The sequence below is a fragment of the Macrotis lagotis genome, chromosome X, assembly GCF_037893015.1.
Source record: "Macrotis lagotis isolate mMagLag1 chromosome X, bilby.v1.9.chrom.fasta, whole genome shotgun sequence".
In the NCBI taxonomy this organism is placed as follows: Eukaryota; Metazoa; Chordata; class Mammalia; order Peramelemorphia; family Peramelidae; genus Macrotis; species Macrotis lagotis.
This window is the reverse complement of record NC_133666.1, coordinates 409,637,769-409,658,924: the sequence shown is the minus strand read 5'-3', so window position 1 is coordinate 409,658,924 and position 21,156 is coordinate 409,637,769. Positions and strand designations below refer to the sequence as shown.

At 32.9% G+C, this 21,156-nt stretch overlaps 1 protein-coding gene across 1 annotated transcript in view; it reads left to right on the top strand.

Annotated features, from left to right (window-relative positions):
• Window positions 1–21,156, top strand: part of PREX2 (phosphatidylinositol-3,4,5-trisphosphate dependent Rac exchange factor 2) — a 401,699-nt gene that overhangs the window by 253,545 nt on the left and 126,998 nt on the right. The window contains exons 30-31 of the mRNA XM_074202053.1: window positions 2,736–2,777; window positions 18,152–18,369. Coding sequence (XP_074058154.1) covers window positions 2,736–2,777; window positions 18,152–18,369 — 260 coding nt within the window. The remainder of the gene's footprint in view (window positions 1–2,735; window positions 2,778–18,151; window positions 18,370–21,156) is intronic.

The window sequence follows — 21,156 nt, the reverse complement described above, 5'->3', positions numbered from 1 at the left end:
TAGCAAGAAAATCTGAGTTCAGAGGAGAAAAATAATAGCAAAAAAATTAGGTGTTATGGTAGAAAATGTTTTAAAAGGCAATTTAGGTTAAGCCACTGAGACATTTCTTCACTAAATGCTTTATAGGCAACAGATGTCAGTATTATATGTAACATAAACATTGTAATTTATGCCTTTGAAAGTAGCAATGTACTTTGTACCCATAGTCTTTGAGTTTTCAATTTTTAGAACATCATATCTTTAAGTCACATAAAAACTATAAAAACAAATAATTTTACTCATCTTTATGTTTAGAGAACCTAATAATTTTTGCTGATTAAAATTTTTACAATGTAAAATTGAAAGCATGTTTTTAAGGATTTAAAATTTTCACTTTCTCTCTTTTGTGTGATTTTGTTCATTTAAACTTCTTGGACTATAAGGGTATAGGTGTATATATATATATATATATATATAGTATATATATATATATATATACTATATATATATATATATATATATATAATAACTGGTACCTTATAAGCCTGAAAACCCATAAAGAGATGGGAAGGGGGTGAGGAAATTAAGAGTATGTGATCAGAGTGCGGCTGGGTAGTTGTAATGTATTTGGCCACCCTTTTAAAATGGTTGGGACATTAAACTTTACATTTGTTTCACTTATTAGAGAAATACAACTAGCTATGTACCCGTAATGGTCAAGAAACTCTGATGATCTTTCCCTCCCAGTTTCATTGTTTTATAAAGACAAATTAGTCTGTCTTTGGATTCAATTCTTAACTGACCTTTAATCACTGAAGGGGTGTTGCCTCAGACAAATGGCCAGGGTCCTCCACTGCATCTGTGACCTTCACCATGACTTCCTGAACTTGATCTTATCACTGCATTCAGATGATGCTGGAGGAGAAAAAAAAGGAGAGGTTGATCACTTTCTTCCTCACTTTAAATCCAATTCACTTGCAAGTCATTGCATTGATTTTATTTGGTCATCTGGAACTAAGGAGGAACAGCAATTTATTATGAGGATCAGATTGATGCATTAACCCATATAAATTCAGGGAATATAATTTTTTTAGGTTTTTTTTTTGCAAGGCAATGGGGTTAAGTGGCTTGCCCAAGGCCACATAGCTAGGTAAGTGTCTGAGAATGGATTTGAACTCAGGTACTCCTGACTCCAGGGCCAGTGCTCTATTCACTGTGCCACCTAGCTACCCCCAAATTCAGGGAATATTATACAAAGAATGTATTCTTTTTTTAAAAATCGAACTTTTACTCATATTCTTAAGAAATTAAAGTTCCTTTAATGCCCTGTGAATTGACTTTTTGTTCCATAGGGTAGGGAAGGGATACTATAACTTGAGTCTTATTAGAATTGTTATTTTTTTGTGGTCCTAATCTCAATGGAATTCTGTCAAGGAAATATGAATTATATTCTGCTAAAGGTTGCCTCATTTTGACTTTTTAAAATCATCTTTATGAAATAATAATTTAAAACATTATTAATATTAATGATCTATGTATTTGCTAGCCTAGAGAATTCCTTCTGTCGATGCACTTCTCTATAACTTAAATATAAAGACCCTCTGTGTCTTTAGAAATCACATATAAATATTTCCAATGTTTCTTATTTTTTTAATTTATTTTGTTAAATATTTTCCACTTACATTTTGATCTGGTTCAGGCTGTACTTGGAAGTATTGTGGGTCACATGTGATCTGTTTGATATATATATATTTGAACCCTCCTCCCTAGAGCACTAGAGAAGCTTATCTTTTGACCTTGAAGAGGACCACAACATGAGGGAGGTTATACCATGACAAGCATGTAAATTAGATTTGAGTGATTAAATTTGGGGTGCTGTGTTATGCCACCAGCCTCACTTTCTTCTCAAGAGTCTTCTGGGTTTAGTGGCCAGATATTAAACAGAATGACAAAAGATGGCCCTTGATGGGAGGGAATAAGGGTTAAGTGACTTGCCCAAGGTAATATAACTAGTAAGTGTCTGAAGCTGGATCCAAACTCTTGTCTTCCTGACTTCAAGGCCAGTACTCTATCCACTAGGCTACCTGGGACTTGTCTAGAGTTATGGCCAATATCTGTAAAAAATAAGATTTGAACTCAGGTCTTTTTGATTCTTAAAGGCTACCTTATATGGCATGGCAATACTGAACTGGGAGTTAATAAACCTGAGTTCTAATACTAAATTTTCTCTTAAATAGCTGTGTGACTTTAGACCTTAGTTTCTTCATATGTAATATGAATTAAATTAGACAAGTGGTTTTCAACATGTGAACCATGTACCCTTCATGTCTTAGTGAAATTTCACGTGAATCTATATGTACACTAAGGATCTTCATTTTGATCTTAATACATAGATCAACTTTATATAATAAATAAACAAACATATTTAGACTATATTTTTGCAAATTCATCTTACTGTTTTTAACTTATATATGTGTGTGTGTAGTTATAATTAATAAAATACTAATTCATTTAAAATTATTATTAAATTCATATTAACTTTTTGTATTATCTTTTCTCAATTACTACAGCAGGGGCCTAATAAATTGTTTAATGTTAAAAAGGTGTTTTTTATCAAAAAGGTTGGAAAAAATTAGACCAGTTTATATTAGAAGATGCTTTACAAATGAATTATTATTATTATTTCTTCAAGCTCTAAAATTCTATAGGTATATGGTTCAAAATAATTCTAATTAATTGTGTTTTCTCCCAAATAGAGGTGAAGAGTAGAATACTTCTGGCTCTTCTTGAATATACAGGTAATTTTAATTTATGATATGTTCATTATTTTCAGTAGCTATGACATGTCCACAAAGTGAGTGACATTGCTTTTTGAGGTTCATAGATTTAGTTAAACAGTATAGTCTCTATATTTGCCCTTAATGTGGAAACTAAAATTAAAGTGAAATACTGATTTTTTTCCTATCTGTTAAAACAAAGTCCATAGATGAATACATATACATAAAATTTTATATAAATATGTCAAACGTCTGCGATTTTATTAATTTGAGGGCTCCCACTTACCTATAGATAAAGCAATTTATCCATTATTTGCAGGTTTAGAGTTGCTTGAGGTTCAGAGAGTTAAAATCATAGTCAATTAATTAATAAGTATAAATGGCAGGATTAGGATCTAGGTCTTTATTTATAAATCCAGAACTTTTCTCCCATGGTGCCTCTCACACATTATATGAACTCCTAAGTTTATAGATTTACACACCATAAAACGATTAATTTATGTTGCTATAAAAGTTGAGTGAAAAAACTTCTTTTTCCTTATAATAAAAACATTTTCCAGAAGGGCAGCAAAAAATGAAAAGTAAACAAATATTATTTGAGGATAATGTTACTAAGAGAAAATTAAGTATTTGTCAGACTAGAAATAAGAAATTATGTGAACAATGAAAAGCTATGGAATTTTGAACCACCATTTTTCTTAATTTAAATACTCTGGTTCTAGAGTCTGACAAGTCAAATAAATACTACTAAAATGGAATTAAAAATAGCATGTGTTAATCTATTTCATATAATTTCTTGTCTATTAACTTCTGAATAACTGTGCATAACAATCATTTGAACATGATTCTGATATGCTTACTCTTTTTTTTTGTTGTGTTCTTTGTGCCAGTCCTTGATATAACATCTACATTTCTGTTATGTTATATATAAAACGGATATAATTCAGTTCAATGGCTGCAAATATAAACATCATCATATTCAGTTTGCTCTTATAAATTCTTGTTCAATTGACAAAGAGATGACCTTGCAAGAAGCATAAAATACCAGAACAATGCTTAGAATTGAAAAATTGTACTAGAAATGGAAATTGTACTAGAAATAGAAACTAGATTTAGTTTGGTCAGTTTGCTTAGTAAATGAAAGAGAATAATCATTAGGAGGGAAAAAAATTGAAGGAGATTGCTTTTGTTCATTTTGCTCATTCTGTCATTTCAGACTTTATGTAACCCTGTCTTACTTTATGTAATCCTTTTTATTTTATATTTATTAATTGTCATCCATATGCATATTTCCAAGTTGTAAAATTTCCCTCCACCCTCCCTTCCCACTCCCCTCCCCTCAGTAGGGAACAGCCAGGTTAGCATTTTACATACATATTTTGTTAAACATGTTTACAAATCAGTAATTTTTGGCATGAAGAATTAGGATTAAGGAAAAGAGACACATAAAAAATAATTTTTATAAAGTGTTCATCAGATTTGGGTGGGTTTTTGTTTATTGTGTGTTTTGTTTTGTTTTTTTTCCTCTGGTTGAGGATAATATAGTCCATAATCAGTCAAATACAGTTGTCACAGCTCTCTGGACTGCCGAGAAGAACTGCTTCCCTCAATTTTCTTCATCTCATAATGTTGTTGATGTGTACATTATTATCTGATATTTTTTGGCAGAGATACTGGAGTGGATTGTCATTTTCCTTCTCTATTTCATTAGACAGATGAGGAAGCTGAGGCAAATAGGGTTAAGTGACTTGCCCCAGGGTCACATAGCTAGTTAAATGTTTGAAGTCAGATTGAAGGATTCAGATTTTTATAATGGATGACTTACATGATCCAATCTTAACATGAAGAATGTAATGTGTTGGTAGCAGTATGAATTGTATGGATTGGATCAAGGAGAGAAAAACTACTAAGAAAGCTATTAGGACAAGCAAAATTGCATTGACTTAAAGACTTGGGCTGAGTACAGTTATAGGAAGAATTAAAGGAAGAGTTCAACAGGAGGAAAATCACAGAAAAGAAGGGACAGGATTTGGAAACTCATTGGGAGAGGTGAAGAAAAAAAGAATCAAGATGACACTGAGGCTACAATAATGAATGACTTTAAAATTCATAGAAATAAGGATTTGGGGAAAAGCTTGTTAATTTCTTTTTATTATTATTATTATTTTTTTAAAAATTTTTGTACAAGTGATGTTTTTTACCCATTAGTAAAATATTCTTGCTTAAGAGTAAACATAATACTCCCTCCCACCTCCAAATATACAGACCCTCATAGAAATAAAGCAAAAGAAAGAGGAAAAAAATGTGTTTTAGTCTTTGTTCTGATGCCATCAGCTCTGTCTTGGGTGGATCATATTCTTCATGATAAGTCCATCACAAAAGTTACTTCTGTATTTTTCAACTGTTGTTGTTGGTAATTGTAATTCCCAACATCCATACTTCCCCACTACCTTATATTATATTTTCTCTCTCCTTTCACTCTGTCCCTCTTCTAAAATGTGCTATAGGATAGCTGAGTGATACAGCGGACTGATCACTGGCCCTGGGGCCAGGAGGCCTCAAGTCCACATTCCACCCCTGAGATCTGGCCCTGTGGTCCTGGGCAGGCCACCCAATCCCAGCCCTTTGCAAGAAGTAAAAAGAAAATGTGTTATATCGGTCTATTCTCTTCTATGAACTACCATCACCTTTATCGTCCACATACCCCATTCTCCCTTTCCCCCTTCTCTCCTTTTTCTCTAGATGTCTATACCCTATTGAGTGATATACTGTTTCATGTCTGAGCCATTTCTGATGAGAGTAAAGGTTCCCTCATTCACCCTTACCTTTCCCCTTTCCATATCATTGCAAAAGCTCATTGCAATAAAATAAAAAAAATCTTTTGTATGAAATATCTTAGACTATTATACCTCTCCTTTCTCTTACTCCCAGTACGTCCCTTTAATCCATTGACTCCATTTTTACAGTTTATTATATCTTCAAATTCACCTCTCTCCTGTGCTTCATCTATAAAAGCTCCTTTTATCTGCTCTATTGAATGAGAGGTTTCATATGAGTATTATCAGTATAATTTTTCTATGCAGGAATACATGTAGTTCATTATCATTAAGTCCGTTATATTTTACCTTTCTCCTCCACTCTCTATGGTTCAACTGAGTCCTGTATTTGAAGATCAAACTTTTTGTTCAGCTCTGATTGTTGCAACAGGAACATTTGAAATTCCCGTTTCATTGAAAATCCATCTTTTCGCCTGGATGAGGATGTTTAGTTTTGCTGGGTAGTTGATTCTCAGTTGCATTCCAAGCTCTTTTGCCTTCTGGAATATTATATTCCAAGCCCCACAAGCCCTTAATGTAGTTGCTGCTAAGTCCTGTTTGATCCTAACTGCAGCATCATGATATTTGAATTGTGTCCTTCTGACAGCTTGTAATATTTTTTCTTTGACTTGGGAGTTCTGAAACTTGGCTATTATATTCCGGGCTTTGTTTTTTTTTTATTTTTTTGGATCTCTTTCCGGGGCAGATTGGTGGATTCTCTCAATTTTTATTTTTCCTCTGCTTCTAGATATCTGGGCAATTTTTTTTGCAAGGCAAATGGGGTTAAGTGGCTTGCCCAAGGCCACATAGCTAGGTAAGTGTCTGAGACCAGATTTGAACCCAGGTACTCCTGACTCCAAGGCCGGTGCTTTATCCAGTATGCTACCTAGCTGCCCCTGGGCAATTTTTCTGTAGGAGTTCTTTAAAAATGAAGTCAAGGCTCTTTTCCTGATCATGACTTTCAGTTATCACAATTATTTTTAAATTATCTTTCCTGAATTTGTTTTCTAGATCAGTTGTTTTTTTCAATGACATGTTTCACATTTTCTTCTAATTTTTCATTCTTTTGGTGTTGAAGTACTATGTCTTGACTTCTCATAAAGTCACCAGCTTCCTTTAACTCCATTCTTTATCTGCAGGATTTGTTTTCCTCAAAGAGCTTTCTTATCTCCTTTTCCATGTGACCAATTTTACTTTTTTCTTTTAGGTTTTTGCAAGGCAAATGGGGTTAAGTGACTTGCCCAAGGTCACACAGCTAGGTAATTATTAATTGTCTGAGGACGGATTTGAACTCAGGTACTCCTGAATCCAGGGCTGGTGCTCTATCCACTGTGCCACCTAGCTGCCCCCAATTTTGCTTTTTAAAGCATTCTTCTCCTCAATAACTTTTTGAACTATTGATTTGCCCTAGGCTGGTTTTTAACATATTTTCTACAGCATTTTTTTAATCTCCTTGACTAAGCTGCTGACTTGTTTTTCTTGCATCTCATTTCTTTTCCCAATTTTTCTTCTATCTCCCTTACTTGATTTTCAATATCTTTTTTGAGCTCTATCATAGCCTGAGCCCAACTTTTGTTTTTCTTGAAGTCTTTAGATGAAGGAGCTTGTACTTCCTCATCTTTAAATTGAGTATTTTGCTCCTTCTTGGGATCGTAGACAATGAATTTCTCAATGGTGTTCCTCTTTTTTCTCTGTTTACTCATTTCTCCATCATGTGCCTGGTTTTGGGGTGCTTTCTGAACTTTTGTGTATTATTGGAACACAACCCCCTCCACAAAGCTCTCAGTGTTTGAAGCTCTGACTTCCCTCCTGGTCTGTGAATGACCACAAGCTCACCCCTCTGCCACAGGCCTGAGGTGGGGGGGGGGGGGGGGCTGTTCTATGGGAGGCTTAGACTGTGATCAGGATCTGAATGTGGTCAGAGCCCCAATGTCCTGTTCCACGTATAGAGGATAAATCTTGGAATTCTCTCCTTCCTTTGGGTGGGCTTCAATTGCCTGGAGGTTCCTGCTTGCTGTATCCACACCTTTTTCTGTTTCCTGAATCTGTGAGGCCATGGCTGCTGCTACTGTGCTGACCCAACTGCCAGCCACAACCAGTCTGATGGCCTGGGCTTCACAGCTCACTCTCATTGATCCTCCAAGTTGTGTGCAGTGCTCCCCTGGGGTGAAGGTCAGGAAACTGCCCCCCAGAAGCCCTGGGCCTGCCTCTGGGAGGCTGAAGTTCCTTCACTCTGGTGGGCTTCCCCTCTAACCCCATGGAATGGAGCTGTTCCACTATTTTTCAGGTTTCCTAGGTCTGGAGAAATGCCTCACTGGATCTTTCTGTGGCTTCTGTCTCTCAAAAATTTAGTTAGAATCATAATTTTAAGATTTTTGAAATATTATGGAGAGAATATCTAGGAGAGACTCTTCTGTCACCATCTTGGCTCCGCCCCCAAAAGCTTGTTAATTTCTAAGGAGTTTATAGAGAAGCAGAATGTCTAGTGAGATCTAGTAAAGAGTCTGAAACTTTGATCTGCTGGTCAGAGTTCTATGATTTGATTTGAGAGATGGAGACAGACAGAGAGACAGAAGGGAAGAGGAGAAAAGAAAGAAAAGAAACAGAAAAAGGGGGAAAGGGAATAGAAAAGGTACCAAAAGAGAGGCAAAAATGAAAGAGAGAGAGAAGACAGAAGGAATAAAAATAAGACCTAGGAGAGAACCAGTAGGGGGGGAATAGTAAATTAATTTTTGAGTTAGAGTCAGAAATATCTGAATTCAAATTCCATCATAGAGACTCAATAATTGTGTGATTTCTGGACAAGTTATGTTACCCCTGTCTGTCTTAATAAAATGGGGTTATTATAGCACCTATGTCACAGGGTTGTTGTGAGGATAAAATGAGATAATATATATTCAATACTTTGGAAACCTTAAATCACTACATATAAGGTAGCTATTAGAAAGAGGGACTAGAAAGATGATAGGAAGAGATTTAGGAGATGATATTAAAAAAAATCAAATGATAGTGAGTTACTAGAAAGAATGAGGTGATCATATGTGTAAATACTTCCAAAAAGTCAGTAAGCTTGACAACTAAGAAGGGTCATTGAATTTGCTAATAAAGAGGCAATTACTGTCTTTTAAAATGTCAATTTCAATAATATGATATGGGAAGAATGTGAAAATTCTTAAGAAAGAAGGCTCTTGGAACTTCCCAGGGTAGAGTCAATTTGTAGGAAGCTTCCAGAGTTTTCTTGAAACAACTTTAAATAGACATTATAGTTACAGAACCAGCAAAAAAAATGACAAAATAAGTTTTCAACTGAAGATATCATGGAGGAATCTTTAGTAAAGGTCTGTCATTTCTGTTTAAAGGGAAAGTATAGCTCAGGGTAAGCAGGAGAACAGGAAAGCTAGCAGGAGGCTTTTTACCACAGCATAGCACAGGTCTCAGTTCAGCAAGCCAGCATGATAGCAGGCCAGCAATGAGGTTCCAAGCCTAGATTGAAAGACAATAACCCCTGGAACACAAGGTAACAGATGGGACCAACTTGGGAAGAAACTGTTGTAGTTGTATAGGCAAAGTCTTGACATAAAGGTGGATGCAAACCTGTGTATATGCAACACCTTGGCAAGTGATAGTCTAGGAACCAGATGCCAACCCCAGCACAAAAAAATTTGGAACTATATTCCCTGTACCCAGGAGCAGAGTTAAACAATGAAAATGAGCAGAAAAATCAAGAAGAACACTGACCATAGAAAACTACTTTTTCTGATAGGGATGATAAAAATACCATCTCAGAAAAGCAGTGACAAATCCAAAACCTCTTGTCTCTAAAAAGGATTTTAAAAACCAAAAAAAAGTGGAAGAAGAAAATTGGAGAAAACAAACAAAGAGCCATATGGAAGAATTATGAAAAATTGACTGAAAAAAATCATCTCCTTTAGTAGTAAAAATAACCAAATGGAAAAAGAATGTAAATCATCAAAAAATAAAATTGATCAACTGGAAAAGGAATGCTACTCATCCAAAAGTAAAATACTGGAATTGATCAACTCAAAAAGGAAGCACAAATGCTAACTGAAGAAAAGGAAATCCTAAAAATTAGAATTGAACAAATGAAAACTGACATCTCTATGAGACTATGGAACCAAAAGATTAAAAACATAAAAGCTAATGTAAAGTAACTTTTAGGAAAAGCAAACTATGTGGAAAATAGATCCAGGAAAGATAATTTTCAAATTAATGGTATAGCTGAAAACCTTGATCAAAAATGAACCTGGAAAATATCTTTCATGAATTATCATGGAAAACTTCCCTGATATCCTAGAGCAAAAAAGACAAAATAGTCCTTGAAAGAATTCAATAAGTACCTTCAAAAAAGATATCGCAGAATAAAAAGTCAAAGAAATATTGTGACCAAATTTCAAAATTCTCAACTAAAGGAGAAAATATTGGAAGCAGTCAAAAAATTTAAATTTTGAGGAACTGCTATCAGAATTACATAGGATTTTCAGCTTCAACAATAAAGGATTAGAAGGCCTGTAATATGATAATCTGGAGGACAAAGAAACTTGGATTACAATCAAGAATCAACAAACCTGAAAAATTGAGCATATTCTTTCAGGGAAAATTATCTATTTTTCAATGAAATAGAGGCCTTCAAAATTTTCTGATAAAAAGACCAGAATTGAATAGAAAATTCAATTTTCAAATACAAGACTCAAGAGCTGTGTTAAAAAGTAACAAAAGGGGAGAAAATGCTAATCAATATTATTAAACTGAATACATCCCTACAAGAAAAGATAAAGCTTTTAATTCTTGAGAATTATATTTCTTTTAGGATAGTTAAAAGAAATGTACTTAGAAAAAGTGTGTGGGTAAGGTGACCAAGAAAGTGTTGAACCTTTACCTAATATTTTTAACTAATGAAGGTTGAATATAATTGGAAGGATTGCATTTAGAGGGTATGGGTATAAATAAATCATGAAGTGCTTTTGCTAATGGGTGGTACATTTCTACTGGGACAGAGGAAGGAGTGTATTTAAAAGGTATGCACATAAATAAATAATGATGTGATCTTGTTAAACTTGATATTTTGTTTAAGGAGGGTTGAATACCTATAGGGAGAGAGGGAAGGAGTGTACCAGATACTTTCTAGGTACTTTAGATAATGAGAATTATAGTACTGTAGGGACAGAGGGAGAAAATGTACTTAGAGGGGCTGGAAATAAATAGATCATGAAGTGATTTTGATTTACTTGATACTTTAAAGTTAGAGGGAGTGTAGTTTGAGGAAGAGTCTATAAATGACTCATAAGTGATTTTGATTTACATGATACTTTTTTCATGAGGATTTTATGAAGGTACTTGAATAGAGGGTTTGGTATAAATTGATTATAATATAATGTTATTTATGAACTAAGAAATATATATTCTAATGGGACAGAAGAGGAAAGTATACTTGGTGAGAGGCAGTGGGTTTGAAATGAGTATGAGGCAATATTTGCTTATAAATCAATCAATCAATTAATCAACTTTTGAAAACTGGACTTCCATCAGTACAGATAAAAGGATTATATATTGACAGAGAGGTTGTGTACAAGACAGGGTTAAAACAATAAAGACATGAAAAGAAGGATTACACTAGGAGAAGGCTAAACATTGGAGGATAAATAATATCACAATGAAGAAGCACAAAGACCTAATATAGCAGAGGGAAAGAAGGGACAGTGTGAATGAACATTGAATAAATCCTACCTTCAACAAATTTGACCCAATGAGGAAATAAAGTACATTCTCATTTGGGTTTAAAAGTCTATGATTGGGGGGGGGGGTGGCTAGGTGGCACAGTAGGTAGAGCACTGGCCCTGGAGTCAGGAGTACCTGAGTTCAAATTTGGCCTCAGACACTTAATACTTACCTAGCTGAGTGGCCTTGGGCAAGCCACTTAACCCCATTTGCCTTGCAAAAACCTAAAAAAAAATCTAGCCTTCCCTACAGAGAATGAATTGAAGAAAGCAAAAGAAAGAGGAAGATGGACTAAAGGGGAAAGAAAAAGAATGTAAAAGAAAAAGTAAAAGTAAAATTAAAGTTAAAATTAAAAAAGAGAAAGTATAGATAGGGGAGATAGCATAGAGAGAAATAATCTTAATTGTACATGTGAATGGGATGAATTCTCCCATAAAACAGAAGCAGATAGCAGAATGGATTAAAAACCCAGAATCCTATAATATTTTGTTTACAATGAACACTTGTGAATCAAAGAGATACACACACAGAGTAAATGTACAAAGGGAAAAGAATGGAGCAAATTATATTATGCTTCATCAGAAGGAAAAAATGAGGGGTATCAATGCTCATCTTAGATAAAACAAAAGCAAAAATAGATCTCTATTTCAATGGAATAAGGAAAGAAACTACATCTTCTTAAAGGCACCATAGGCAATGAACTAATATAATTAAACATATATTCATCAGGTAATATAGTATCCAGATTATTAGAGGAGAAGCTAAATGTATTACATAAAAACATAGAAAGCAAAACTAAAATAGAGGGGAGACCTCAACTTCCTTCTCTCAGAATTAGAAACATCTAACCACAAATAAATAAGAAAGAAGTTAAGGTGAATATAAAATGTTTAAAAAGTTAGATGTGATAGTCTTCTAGAGATAATTGAATGAGGATAGAAAGGGATATGCTTTTTTTCTCTGTAGTAAATTGCAGCTATAGCAAAATTCACCATGTACTAGGGCATAAGAACCTCACAATCAAATGCAAAAAGAAATATTAAAAGCATTCTTTTTCAGATCATGATGCAATAAAAATGTAAGAAAGTTCATGGAAAGATAAAGCAAAATTGATTTGAAACTAAATAACCTAATTTTAAAAAACGAGTGGATCAAACAACAAATCTTAGAAATATCAACAATTTCATCCAAGAATATGGCAATAATGTGACATCATACCAAAATTAATAGGATGCAGCCAAAACAGCTTTTAAGAGAAATATTATATCTATAAATGCTTATATGAATAAAATAGAGAAAGATAAGATCAATGGATTGGGTAGGTGACCAAAAAAAACCTAGAAAAAGAACAAATTTTAAAATCCCCAATTCAGTATCAAATTAAGAATTCTAAAAATCAAAGAAAAGATTAATAAAATTAAATGAAAACCATTAAAATAGTAAAAACTAAAAAAACCCAATGAAATGACCCCCCAAAAACTAAATAATCCTTTAGATAAATTGATTTTTAAAAAAAAAGAAAGAAAAATTAACAAATTACTGGTATCACAAATGAGAAGGAAATTAAAGTAATAATTCAGAGATATTTTGTGCAACAGTTTGCAACAAATGAAATCTTAGTGAAATGAATGAATATTTACAAAAATCTAAGCAATTCAGAAGAGGAAATATATTACTTAAATAATCCCATTTTAGAAAAAAAGAAATTGAAAAAAAAAATCATCAGCAAACTCTGAAAGAAAAAAATCTCCATACCCAGATGGATTTACAAGGGAATTCTACCAATATTTAAGGAACTATTAATTCCAATTCTTTATAGACTATTTTAAAAAAATAGAAAGAGCATTGCCAAATTCCTTTAATGACACTAATATGGTGCTAAACCAGAAAGCCAGAGTATGCAAAGAAAAGTATAGGCCAATCTCCCTAATGAACATTGATGCAAAAATTATACATAATATTTTTAGTACAGAGAGTACAACAAGTTATTACTAGCATAATACACCATGATCAGGTAGGATTCATACCAGGTAGATAGGATAATTAGAAATCAACTATACTAGACAATCATCCTTTTGTAAGGCAAATGGGGTTAAGTGGCTTGCCCAAGGCCACACAGCTAGGTAATTATTAAGTGTCTGAGACCGATTTGAACCCAGGTTCAAATTCACTTCAGGGCTAGTGCTTTATGCACTATGCCCCCCCCAGCTGCCCCTTAGACAATCATCTTAAAAGTTACTTGAAGCAATTTACAACTTCAACAAAATAGCAGAAAATAAAATAACTACACATAAATAATCAGTTTTTCTCTATATATTGAACTATAAAACCCAAGAACAAGAGATCAAAAGAGAAATTTCATTTTATGTAATTGTTGACAACATTAAATAATTGGGAATCTACCTGCCAAGACAAACCCAGAAACTACAAAATTACAAAATATGTTTCACACAAATAAAGTCAGATCTAAACAATTGGAAAGATGTCAAGTGCTCATGGTCAGACCAAGCTTATATAATAAAAATACCAATTCTACCCAAATTAAATTACCTATTCAATGTCATACCAGTCAAACTACCAAAAAAACTATTTTAGAGAGCTAGAAAAAATAGTAACAAAATTCATCTGGACCTCCAAAACATCAAGCATTTCAAGGGATTTGAGGAAAAACTGCAAATGAAGGTGGCCTTCTAAAACTATCTTGTAGAAGAGCAGTCATCAAAACTCCACAGTCCTGGTTAAGAAAGAGAGTAATGGACCAGTGAATTAGAATAGATACAAAAGAATCAGTAGTAAGTGACTATAGTTACTGCTTGACAAACCCAAAGACAGTAGCTTCTGGGATAAGAAATCACTATTTGACAAAAACTGGTGGAAAACTGGAAAATAGTATGGCAAAAACTAGACATAGACCCATATCTCACACCCCATACCAAAATAAGGGTGAAATGGCTACACAATTTAGACACAAAGGATGATACTAGGCCAATTAAGAGAATAAGAAATACTCTATCAGATCTATGGAGAGTGGACAAGTTTATGACCAAACAGAAATCGAGAACATTATGAATTGCAAAATGGATAATTTTGACTATATCAAATTTTTAAAATTTGTTGCATTAATAAAACCAATGTAGCCAAGATTAGAAGGAATACAGACATCTGGGATACAATTTTCATACCCCATGTTTCTAATTAAAGTACTCATTTCTAAAATATATAGGAAACAATCAAATTTATTGGATTATATCATTCTGCAGTTGGTAAATGGTCAAAGATATGAATAGTTTTCAGGTAAAGAAATTAAGATTATTTATATTCATATCAAAAAACACTCCAAATCATTGTTAATTAGAGGAAAGGAAATTAAAATAATTCTCAGGTACAACCTCACACCTATCAGATTGATTAAGATGGCAGAAATTTAAAATGATCAATGTTGTAGAAGACATGGGAAAAATTGGAACACTAATGCACTGTTGGTGAATTTGTGAACTTGTTGTGCAATCTGAAACTATGCCCAGGGGCATCAAAACTGTTCATAACCTTTGATTGACAATACTAATACAAGATCTATATCCCCCCAAAATCAAAAATTGGTGAAGTCTCAAATGTTCAAAAATATTTATAGCAGCTCTTTAGTAGCAAATAATTGGAAGTTTTGGGATGCCCATCAATTGGGCTGAACAAATTATGTATGGTATATTAATTTTATGGAGTATTATTGTTCTGTAAGAAATCATGAGTAGTCAGACTTTAGAGAATCTTGGAACGATTTGTGTGTACTGATGCTAAGTAAAGTGAGTTAAACCAAGAGAATATTGTACAGATGTTACCAACAATATTATGACATGATCAACTATGGATGCAGCTCCTCTCAGTAATTCAGAGATCAAGAACAATCCTGAGAGACCTGCTTTGGACAATGTCTTCCACATACAGAGAAAAAACTTTGGAGTCAGAATGCAGAGCAAAGAATACCATATTCACTTTTTTAAAAAAGCTTCTTTTATGTTTTTCCTAGGTTTTTGCTTCCCTTTAATTCTAATTCCTCTTTCACAACATGACTAATATGGAAATGTGAGAAACGTGATTATATAAGTATAACTTTTACAAGATTATTCAATGCCATGGGGAGGGGAAAGGGAAGTAACGGTGGGTAGAAAAATGTGAAACATAAAATTGTAAATGAATGAATGCTGAAAACCATCTACTGCATGTATTTGGAAAAATAAGATAAAATTTCAATTTTAAAAAAAAGAAGTCTCTATACCCTAAATTCAAGGATACAACAGGAACAGGGTGTTGTAGAAAGAAATCATCTCATCTATACATATGAGAAGTTTTGTATGCCCATTTCTAGATAGATATATCTAACTTCATTATTTAAACTTCTAGCAAATCAAAATCTTTAAATCATATTTAGGGCTGGAAAAAGAAGAGTTTCACTGTTAAAATTTGAAGTGAATAATTTTTGAACATACTTTAAAAGCTTCAGATTGAGAGGATTGACATAATTTGAAAAGGCTTCTTGATCTTGTTTCATTTTTCAGCATTATTATTGTTCCTTAAAATAGCTAGAAATATCAATCTTGGGTTGAGGGGTAACAGAGGACTAGAGAAAAGGAAGATATGATAGTATTTCTGTTTGTGATTGTAAGTTGGAATCTTATAAGGAAACACTTTGCTTCTATAATTACTATTCAGAAAAGTCCCTGTGTGTAGTGAACAGAGGAAACAAAGTTTCAGTCTTTATTTTAATTAATTTTGAAGGGAAAAAAGTCTGTGTTATCCTTAAAAGGTAGAAAGTTAATGTTGTAAACTAAAATGAAAATGCTTATAAGTCAGTTGGTAGGAAAGAATTCACATCAGGTCTTTTACAAGAAATTGAATAGTTGAAGATGACAAAGAGATGAGAATACCTCAAAAAAAGAACAAAGAAAGGCAATGTGGTTTATATGGTATGGATACATAAGTTCAGTTAAGTAGAAGGAAAGGAGCCTGTGGTAATGAGAAATTAACAATTCTTGAAAGAGAGAGCTTGATCCTGGAAAATGTGAAAGAGATTAAGATTTTAGAGCATAAATACATGGGGATACCCTTTTCTCTGAGGAAGGGGTAGAAGAGTTGACACTTTATGAATTTTGCAATATAAAAGAGGAATTTTTAGTCTCCATAAAGTGGGACCATTTGTTATATGTTTGGGGGGAGTTTGGGGGGGAGTGACTGTTGGGAAATACAGGAGAATAGCAGAAGAAGATCTACAAAAGAGAAAACTGTTTTCACCACAATTATTTAAATATCCATTGTAGTAAGGAATTTTTTTTAAATAAGTTGATTTAATTATTACTAACATAGTAAGTAGCTTAAGGGAATATTTAAATGCTGAAGAGAAGCTGAAATCTACAATAAACACAAAAGGTATTTATTTTGAGTATATATGAAAAATTTTCCATCTGCATAAGCAAATTGTCACAAAAAATTATGTATTTTTTAAAAATAAATTGAAAGCAAAAAACAGATGCTATAGTTCTTGCTGTATTTTTGATTGTGAAACATTGCTCTGGTAAATGATAACTGTAAATTCCAAATCATTGTGTAAGTGATCAGGGACACCTTGAAATTTATAATAGAATGTGATTGAATACCTGTTTTCTGTTCTTAATTCTGTCTCTGGTTCATTCTGTGATATTAGGCCAATTTCTCCTTTGTGATTGTTTTTTGATCAACAAGATATTAGAACAATAACTTATACCTTGATGATCAAATGTTAGCATTGTTATTTAGTTGAGGGGCAAAGAGGTTTTTGTTATTCAGAATTTGTGATATTTTTACTCAGTAACTAAGGAAATTAAGTAGTTCTCTTGTGTGATCAAAAGTTCAGATGTCCTAGGTCATCTTTTCCCTGAAAAACATGGTGCGCTATGGTGGACTTCTTACTGATTAACCTTTTACATGGAATTGGTGAGGCTCAGGTACAGATAAAAGTATTACCTCTGTAGTAGTATTTTTTGGAATAGAAATATTAGTTAATGAAAATTGATCTCTGTTGAGGCATATACATTCTTACTATAGCAAAGGAAGAATCAGTGCTGAAAAAATATGACTTGGTTTAAATGTGAAAATCTATATGTAGTATATGCAGTCTGATAAATCCAATAGTATAAAAGAGTATAAGTGAGATATGGGTAGATTACTTAGATATTTCCCCTATTTAAATCATGTTTTAATATCTGACATCACTTTTAATAATCTTCCTTAATTAGCATCTATGTTACTACTGAACATTTGCAAACTCAGAGGTTGCATTTGATATTACTTTGATGAAATAAATACTTTTAAAAGCAAATTCTAGACTACTGAACAAGGAAGAAAACAGTCATGAAGATTAACATTTCATAGAATGTGAGAGCTGGAAGGGATATTACTGATCATTTAATTCCATTCCATCATTTTATAAATGATGAAACTGAGTACCAGAGAGTCAAAGTCAAGAACAAAGCTGGAAGTAGAATTCTTATTTCTTGGGAATTATTGTTTCTGAAATAAATCTTCATTCATCTTTAAAAGTGATTTAACAATAACTATGTAGGTAACATGCAAATATTGCTTAATAATTTCTTAAAATTGTGTTTTAGCTATATTGTTTTATAATAGAACATTGCTAATGGTAGTATTTCAAAATAGTGTGTTGAAAATGTACATTCTTTCTTTATCATAACATTATGTCTTTCTCAATGGTTGAAATGGAAAATTAATAGCAAAATTTTAATGTGAGATTAGGTCAAATTATCAGCCATTAGTCTCTTTCAAAGTTGTTTGTTATCTTTTTTTGAATCACAGATAGTGAGATACAGCTCAGAAGAGACATGGTTTTCTGCCAAAGTCTAGTGGCCACAGTCTGTGCTTTTTCTGAGCAACTAATGGCTGCCTTAAATCAGATGTTTGACAACAGCAAAGAGAATGAGATGGAGACTTGGGAAGCCAGTAGACGGTGGCTGGATCAGATTGCCAATGCAGGAGTTCTTTTTCACTTTCAGTCACTGCTCTCACCCAACCTGGTAAGCCACCACTGAAAGCCCTGTTTCTTTCTTATAAATTTAGGTTGTATTAGGTGTGTTATTTATGTTATCAGGTATATTTATATACTTTTCATAATTTCATTTATTTAGAATGTTAGTTGCAAATCAACTAATTTTGATTAATTCTATTCATAAGGCTCACATTAATTACCAACTATACACAGAACATAATACTTGACTTCGAGAAAGATAAATTTTATATTAGACACATTCAATACACGTTTGACCTCATGGAACTTATAGTCTACTAGGAGTATTTGGCATATACATAAATGATTTATTTTGAATGATTTTAGTTTTAGCATAAAATCATAGATTCATAAAACTTCATCTATTAATACTTCCATATTTTATAAATCAGTCATTTAATCTCTCCAGTTCTTATTTCCCTAATCTATATATGGAGATGATTGTACCAGAGAAATTAACTAGAGTTTTCCAGCTCTAAAATTCTATAATTCTAGGAAACATAAGTGCCAGTGAGGTCAAGTGATTTTTCAGATGTCATATTTACTACTAGTAAAAGACTCAGAAATATATCCCCAGTCTCTTGACTATTCTGTGTTTCTATTATACTGCACTTTCCTGACAAAACCTTTTGTTTTGTTTTGTTGGTTTATTTAAGTATACTTATTATTCAGATTCATTCCTGAGTCTTCATAGAGACTTTGTGGCCATAAAACCCCAAGTTTTTCCATTTGGTAACCAATATACATACATATCTACATATGCATATATACATGCTTACATGCATAGGCATATATATATATGTCTCAGAAAAGACTAGGGGAAAAAATTAGAGAAGTAAGGCTCATTGTGCTATTAATACTTACTTACCAGGAACAGAAGAGACAGCCTATAATAAGATCAAAGCCCTCACTTAGATTGTATTTTGGGCCAACATTTGATAGACAAACTTTGACAAATGTTTGTTAAAGTACAGTTTGACAATCTGTTTAGAATTTGCAACTGTTGACTAATTCTATAGTTCTTTGTCCTCTTAAAAGTCTAAACATTACCATCACAACAGTGCAATATCCTTTGATTAAGCTTTCTTTTCCTACAATGGAAATGAAATATAGTGAAATATTTAGGAAATATTTCTAGAACAAATATCAATCTTACCACAGCCATTTTCCCTGGTTCTGGGAGCTGCAATAACTGAAAAATTATTAAACTCATTTATTTTTATTTATTAACTTTCAAAAAACTTTTTCTACCTTGACTCCTGGAGATTTTTGGTTTAGAAATCAATTTTGCCTTTCAAGTTATTCTCAAAACATACTGTTCATGTTGTGTGTCTTTGTATATATGTGTACAAGTGTATTTTTGCTGCTTCAAAAACAACAGAAATAAATAAGGTTATGATCCCTGATACGCAGAAGCTTATTGGTAGAAGATTGGCCTTAGTTGAAGATCCTAAAAGTAAGTGGCTCAAAGGAAAGGACTTTAGAAATCATTTAGCCTGATGCCTTCTCGCAGATGTAGAAATTTAGAGTTGAGACCAATTAAATTACTTTTCCAAAGGTCATACAGATAACAAATGATAGAGGTATGATTTGAATCCAGGTTTTCTAACTCTAAATCCAGGACTTTTGTCATGATATTTATCTTCTTTCTTTTTTTTAGTTGGCTTTAGTAGAAGAATTTTAACCTGAGGTTCACGAACATTAAAAATATTTTAAATTTAATTTCAGTATAATTGATTTCTTTTATAATCTTAGGCTTTTTTTATTTTATGCATTTAAAAGCACAGTTTTGAGGAGGGGTTCATAGATTTCAATAATATGCCAAAGAGGTTCCTGACAAATACAAAATAACACCTAGAATCAATAGAAGGAAGTTCAATCTAAGGAAGAACAAAAATGCGGAATATCCCACAAGTTTTTATAGATAGAATAGTCTGAAAATGGCATAGTTGACTTTGTAAGTTAGCAAGTTCCTTATAATTGAAAGTCTGATGAAACTTAATATAATTGAAATGCTGTCATATACAAAAATGGAACCTGAATAGGACATTATAGTTTACAGCAGAAGCCTCTTATATTTGGAGTCTTCTTCAAGTATCCTTCACAATAATAACAAATTAACTTTGCCATGTATGTCTCCCTGTTTTATGCCTAACTTTATAATTATAATCAGGGAGTCATCAAATAAAGTGCTCTCTTGTTGTAGATAGAATGCATAACCTTCGTAAAGTCCTTCTCAATGCCTCATCATGGTAAGAAGGTGAACATGGATTCACAAAGGTTATTCTAGGTAAGAATAAGTTTGGCATTTTTGCCATATTGGAATGACTCCAAGTACAATGCACTAAAGCAAGGCATTCTAAGGACAATCCTTGCTAAGAAAGACTCCTCAGCAGTAGACTGGACCTTTGGTGATAAATTCACTGTTAACTTATGGGAGACAGAAAATAATATCATTAAGCCCTTGATCAGTTGTGCCTTAGGGACTATGTGCAGTTTATTTTATTTAATTCAATACAATTCAAAAATGTTTACTGAATTATGATTTACCAGGTAGTATGCTAGATGCTGAAGTAAACATTAAAGTACATAAATGCAAGGCTCTTCTCTCAAGAAGATTACTACCTCATACAAGTTCTTAAATTTTTTTGTCATGATCTGATACTATCTTTGAACTCCTCAGAATTATGTTTTAAATGCATAAAATGCATGAGGGATTATTAAAGAAATCAATTGCTATGTATTTATTAACAATTTTAATTTTTCCCACCTAAGTTCATAGATTCTATGCAGAATT